The 6,135-nt window shown below is 61.9% G+C and overlaps 1 protein-coding gene across 1 annotated transcript; it reads left to right on the top strand.

The window, feature by feature from the left end:
* The first annotated feature begins 1,275 nt into the window (after positions 1 to 1,275).
* RAX (retina and anterior neural fold homeobox) lies at positions 1,276 to 5,505 on the top strand. The gene is made up of 3 exons (XM_081561591.1): positions 1,276 to 1,564; positions 1,857 to 2,113; positions 5,002 to 5,505. Exons 1-3 carry the CDS (start codon positions 1,276 to 1,278, stop codon positions 5,503 to 5,505), a joined length of 1,050 nt encoding a protein of 349 aa, XP_081417717.1.
* Positions 5,506 to 6,135: the final 630 nt, after the last annotated feature.

Raw genomic sequence — 6,135 nt, 5'->3', positions numbered from 1 at the left:
CAGATCTAGCATCAGGTGTGAGCAGAGGCCGCGTTTACAGTGCTGTTCACAGCACTGGGGGAAGATGTGTGTGTGTAGGGGGCGAGTTCACCCGCACAAATTTCCACTTGGCCTCTCCAAGCCACTCTGGGCCACGGCAGCCTCCTGGAGTCCCCAAAGGGGAAAGAAATGCGGCCCGCAGAGAGGCGAGACCTTGCCCCGAGGGGAAGGTCCTTCCGTCCTCAGCCTGAGGTTGGGTCATCTCGGCCTGGAACATTATTCGGTGGGGAGGAGTCCTTCAGGACAAACAGAGGGACAGACACCCAGTGGGTCTCCCACCGGCTTGAGGCCGGCCGAACCTCGGGCTAGGCGGTGGGCCCGGGAGTTTGCCGGGCCTCGGGACGCAGATGGCCCCACCGCCCCTGGAGCGGGCGCGGTCGTCAGGGAGCTGCAGACGCGCGATCCGAGGGGACCGGGAGAAGCGGTTATGTCAGATATAGTCAAACAAAATAAACCTGAAACCCGAGGCTTCGAACTACGGAGAAAGAGGAACGCAGGCAGGGGGGCATACACAGGGAGAGAGAGGAGAAATTCAAACTGTTAAGGAGCGTGGACAGACTTCCGACGCCGTAAAGCCGGGTAGCCTTCTCCCCGTCTTTCCAAGGGTCGCCTCAGGCGCTCAGCCCAGCGGAGGACCGGAGCCTGGGGGGCAGAAGGCGGTCTAGGGTAGGGGAGGGGGCTGAAAGGGAGTCGAGGCCCCGGGGCAGGTGGGACGAAGAGCTTCGGCCCCACGGGGGCAGGCCTGGGCGAAGCGGGCCCTCGGAGCCGGGCGCCCAGGCCCTTCAAACAGGCCACCGCAGGCCTGCAGCTTGTGGACGGTGGACGGAGAGAGGGGAGGGGGAAGGTTCCGAGCGTGCGCACCGCCCGGCCTGGGTGGGCGAGGACCCTGAGGATGGACCGGGGAAGGACCCGCCCCGCTGCTGGGAGGGACCAGGGCAGACGACGGTGCGGGCGAGGGGAGGAGCCGGGGCGGGCGCGCTCCCAGCCTTAGCACCCCGAGTCCCGGCCACCCGCGGGCGGAGCTCCAACTCCAGCCAGGACCCGGGCGCCCGCCCGCCTCTAGTGCGCGCAGGCGGGGCTGGCGGCCGGCGCTCGCGGCTTTTGGCCGCGGTTCGGTCCCCCTCGGGCTGGACGGCCGCACCCGGGGGAGCCGACTTCGAGCCTCTGCTCGCGGACTTCTGAGCAGGCGGCGAAGCCGAGAGCGCGGGCCGCGTCCTCCCGGCCCCGGCGCCACCCATGCACCTGCCGGGCTGCGCCCCAGCCATGGCCGACGGCAGCTTCTCGCTCGCCGGCCACCTGCTCCGCAGCCCCGGTGGGAGCACCTCGCGGCTGCACAGCATCGAAGCCATCCTGGGATTTACCAAGGACGACGGAGTCCTCGGCTCCTTCCCGGAGGAGCGGGCCGCCCGGGGCACCAAGGAGCGGGATAGGAGGCCGGGCGCGCGGCCCGCCGGCCCCAAGGCGCCTGCCGGAGGCGCCGAAGCGTCCCCGCCGCCCGCCCCGGCGCCAGCCCCGGAGTACGAAGGTGAGTGCACACCCCGGCTGCTCCGAAGCCCTGTTAGGGCTCCCAGACTCAGGAGCTCTGCGAGAAGAGAAGAGAGCCCCTGCCTCCACTGTTGTTAAAGCATCTAGGCGCGGGGCTGGAGGCTGTGTGCATACCAGGGGCTTCCCACCTGAGCTCTGGGAAAGCTTGGGGACCCCTCGCAGCCCTCACCCCCAACCTCCTTGGGCCAGCTCGGAGCCCGCGTGGGTAGGCAGGGCGGCCCCCGGGTACCCCGAGCAAATGTCTCTGACCGTCGGGGGTCTCGTCGTCCCAGCCCCCCGCCCCTACTGCCCCAAGGAGACCGGGGAGGCTCGGCCGAGCCCTGGGCTGCCTGGAGGACCGTCCGCCCCCGGCGACTCGAAGCTGTCGGAGGAGGAGCAGCCCAAGAAGAAGCATCGACGGAACCGCACGACCTTCACCACGTACCAGCTGCACGAGCTGGAGCGCGCGTTCGAGAAGTCGCACTACCCCGACGTGTACAGTCGTGAGGAGCTGGCGGGCAAAGTCAACTTACCCGAGGTCCGAGTCCAGGTAAAGCGCGCAGACGGGCCCGGGGAGGACGGGTGGCTCAGGCTGCGGCCCGTGCTCCGGAGAACCCCCGGGCGGCCTCGCGTTTATGGCGGCACTTTCCCCGTGGGCCCTCCTCGACTTGGCTCGCCCAGAACCCCCCGGGAGCGTCACAGATTTTCCGTGCGCCCCGCGCACCGGCCCTTGGACGGTCTGTTCCAGTTCGTAGTAGCATCTCCCCTTTGGGGTCTCCTCCTTCTAAACTAAAGAGGAGTTGGGAATGGCTGACGAGAAGGAGAGGCGACAGCATCCTGGACTGGGGAGGGGGCTCTGGCCGGGGCGGGGGGTGGGGGGTGGTCGGGAGACCCTGAGTGGAGAGAGAGTGTAGGTAGCGGCTCCAGTGTAACCGGATTGAGGCACCAAATGCCACCCTATTCGCTAACGGTGAGCACCTCCTTGAAAACGAAAACCCTGTCTTCTTACGGGAGCCTGGCGCCTCGCAGTTGAAACTTTCAGAGGATTTGTTTAAGAAACTGACTTTTGCTTCTCTGGTGCACCTCCAGCCAAACTTCCCGCTGCTGCGGAGGCCCTTTTCTTTTTATTTAAAGGGGTTTTCGCTTTAATTAAGGCTGAATTATCTTTAATCCCTGATCATTAAAATATTTGAAAGCCTTAAATATTTGCTAGTCATCTGTGAAAAATCTGGGAGGATTTCCAAATCGGGAGAGGCCTGAAGAGGAGACATTGGGAACAAATTTCACCGCATGTACAAGGCCATGGGGCTGAGATGGGACTTGTGTGTGTGTGTGTAATGAGTTGGATTTCCAGGCAGTGAGGAGACTCAGACGTTTGGGGCTTTTAGCCTTGTCTTAAAAAGTAAAAGCGGACAGACTCCTGCTTTTGTCTTTTCTGCTTAAAGGGGTTAAACTAATGAGTTAGTGTCATGGTTTTAAAACATAGCTCGCTAATGTGACTTAGCACTAACTGGCAAGGACAGTTCAATTTCTCCTAATTCCGGGCAGAGGAGCTGCAAGGGTTTCACTGAAGGGGTGGACATTTCAGCACCTGCTTTACAGGGAGGGAGGGTAGGGTGGGGAGAAGGGAAGAAAACAAGTGAAACATGAAGAAAAAGGACAGGGCGAAGGCCCCAGCGCCCCTCTGGGGTACAGGCCCAGCCCGCTCCAGGGCTGTCTTCACACCCCTGCCGCACCCTCCTTCTTCACTTGTTCCTTCCCTCTTGACTTGTTCGGGGATGTTTGCTTCTTGAGAACAGTGTCTGACTTCTCTGTATCACAGGGCCAGCACAGTGGCCCAGCATATGGTGTGTGCTTAACACATGGCTATGATGTCATCAGATGGGGGGGTGTTACTAGACAGGGTCCCCACTGTGTTGAGGGAACAGTAAAGCCGAAGAGCAGACTACCCCAGGCTTTAGCCCTCGGACTCTGGATACTGGACCTCAAGCCTATAGCTGATATTTCAGGGGATGGAGTGGGATTTGGTGGGGGACAGTGGGATGTGCCAGTGTCTATGTATCTACTGTTTCTGGGGAAATTAGGGCCTGAGATACACAGATGAATCATTTACAGAAAGGGGCCCGGGGAATCTGCATTTTCTGTTCTTCCTCTCCCTCCCCTCCCGCCCACCGCATCCCAGCCTTGCAGACGGTTGCCCTGCTCTGCTCAGGTGTTGGGTGGTTTTCTTCCCTCAGCTTTCCTAGGGAGTCCTCCTCCCTATTATTAACTCAAAACTGCTGCCCCCCTTTTGAGGTGTCAACTTTTCCCACATTTTCCTTCATAAATTCAATGCTGAAGACACCAGTTTGGCCAAAGTTCTTTCTAGATTCTGCACTAAACTGGACCAGTTCTCTGTGTTCTGTCTCCCAGGGTGGTAACTTGGTAGTGAACCCTGCATTACGCTCTCTCGGGTGCTTTTTATCAAATCAACAATGGAAGTTTCAGCATTAAGAGACTTCACTCTTTGAAAGAGAGAGAGAGACTTCACTCTTGGCATGGACTCTCTAAAACAAAAAGAAAAACTTGAACTCACTGAATTCATCTTAGGGTCATGTCAAAACTAACTCCATACGATAAAAGCAGACTATTAAACTTGAACTACTGTAATCCTCGAAAGCCGTTTTTAAGAAATATCAGAAATACGAGTCAGATATCAATTAAGTAAAAATGAAAATCTTAGGAGAGCAGCAACATGCATATTTAAATACGCCTGGGATCATAAAATCAACCCAGTTTGTCCTGTCCATTACTGTAACCAGTAATGTGGAGACAGGTCTATTTTAACAGCCAGTGTTGCCAGTTAGAGTACTCGAGCCTTTGTCTATACCTGTGTTTATAACGGAGGCAAAGGTGGATAAGCCACTGTGAGCCGTGCCACCCGGGGAGGAAGCTGGGTCTAAGGCGAAATGTCAGGATGGGGCGCCAGCCAGCAGTCGCAGAAATTTGGTGAGATCGGGCTTCCCACGGTCCGGTTCCAGGGTTAACTTCATTTTTTCCCCCGCCTGTTTGGTGCCACGAGTTGGAAACAACCCCAGCTAAGGGTGAGGTGAAACAAGGACAGGGTGGAACCACCACGGACGACCGGGATGGGACAGAGGCTCAGAGCGCACGAGGGAGGGGGGTAGCCTTGGGCAGGCGGGACGGAACAGAAGGGCACCGCGGGTGTGCAGCAGGGGTCGGGGGATGAGCGGCGCGGAGGGTGGGGGGGCGCGGAGCCCCGGGTCTCCTCGGGGGTGAGGAGTCCTGGGCGCGCGGAGCCCGGGTCTCCTCGGGGGTGAGGAGTCCTGGGCGCGTGGAGCCCGGGTTTCCTCGGGGGTGAGGAGTCCTGGGCGCGTGGAGCCCGGGTTTCCTCGGGGGTGAGGAGTCCTGCGCCCTCCGCTCTGCTGCCTTCCGCAGGTGTGGTTCCAGAACCGACGCGCCAAGTGGCGGCGGCAGGAGAAGCTGGAGGTGTCGTCCATGAAGCTCCAGGACTCGCCCCTGCTCTCCTTCAGCCGCTCCCCACCCGCCGCGGCCCTGGCGCCCCTCGGGGCGGGGCCGGGGGGCGGCGGCGGCGGGCCGGCGGGGGGCGCCCTGCCGCTCGAGTCGTGGCTCGGGCCGCCGCTGACCGCCGGGAGCGCCACGGCGCTGCAGAGCCTGCCGGGCTTCGGGCCGCCGGCGCAGAGCCTGCCCGCCAGCTACACGCCGCCTCCGCCGCCCTTCCTGAACTCCCCGCCGCTCGGCCCCGGCCTGCAGCCCCTCGGGCCGCCGCCGCCGCCGCCGCCCGCCTACCCGTGCGGGCCTGGCTTCGGGGACAAGTTCCCGCTGGACGAGGCGGACCCGCGCAACAGCAGCATCGCGGCGCTGCGTCTGAAGGCCAAGGAGCACATCCAGGCCATCGGGAAGCCGTGGCAGGCCCTCTAGGGGCCCCGGGGACCTGATCGGGCTGACGCTGTCCCGGGAGCCGAACCCGAGCCGCAGGCGCGCGCACCCCTTCTCCCTGGTATCCCGGGCTCGGCCCCTCCTGCCCAGCACCACCGGAAGAGCCGGGTCCGGGTCGGGCATCTGCGCCTGGCTCACCCCAGAGGGCTGACTCCCAGGCCAGTCGAGGGCCTCTGGCCACCCCCACGTCCCCACGGACCCCTGGCCTCGCTGCTGGACGGAGACAAGTGGCCACGTTGCCCCCACCCGGAGGGCCCTGGAGCCTCCAGGTTCAAGGAACCCAAAGCCTCTGACCTCGGCCCCTCGAGGGCGGCGTGGCAACCCCGCAAAAGGACGACTGGGAGGAAGGGGAAAAGGAGAAAGTTTGAGGGACTGTTTGTAATAAGTAGCTTCAAAAAACTGAGGTGGGGCGGAGAATTAAAGATTGACTTGTTTTGGTTTGACTCTGGTTCAGCGCTCTCAGGACTGCGCGGACGCGGACGAAGCAGTGTGTATGAATGCGGGTTCTGGGTGGGGGGCGGTCGGGGGATGGATCCGGGGTTGCGGGAAAGCAGTCGGCTGCGGAGGACGGGCCGCCCCCCACCCCCCGCCATCCTCCTGCGCATCCTCACC

The sequence above is a fragment of the Giraffa tippelskirchi genome, chromosome 14, assembly GCF_054371585.1.
Source record: "Giraffa tippelskirchi isolate mGirTip1 chromosome 14, T2T-mGirTip1v1.2.pri, whole genome shotgun sequence".
Lineage (NCBI taxonomy): Eukaryota > Metazoa > Chordata > Mammalia > Artiodactyla > Giraffidae > Giraffa > Giraffa tippelskirchi.
The sequence above is the reverse complement of the archived record's forward strand: the minus strand, read 5'-3'. Positions and strand labels throughout refer to the sequence as shown.

Coding starts and splice junctions, on each gene's coding strand:
- RAX (XM_081561591.1), top strand. CDS start 1,276: ATGCACCTGCCGGGCTGCGCCCCAGCCATGGCCGACGGCAGCTTCTCG. Junction 1,565..1,856: donor GCCAGCCCCGGAGTACGAAG/GTGAGTGCACAC, acceptor TCGTCGTCCCAG/CCCCCCGCCCCTACTGCCCC. Junction 2,114..5,001: donor TACCCGAGGTCCGAGTCCAG/GTAAAGCGCGCA, acceptor TGCCTTCCGCAG/GTGTGGTTCCAGAACCGACG.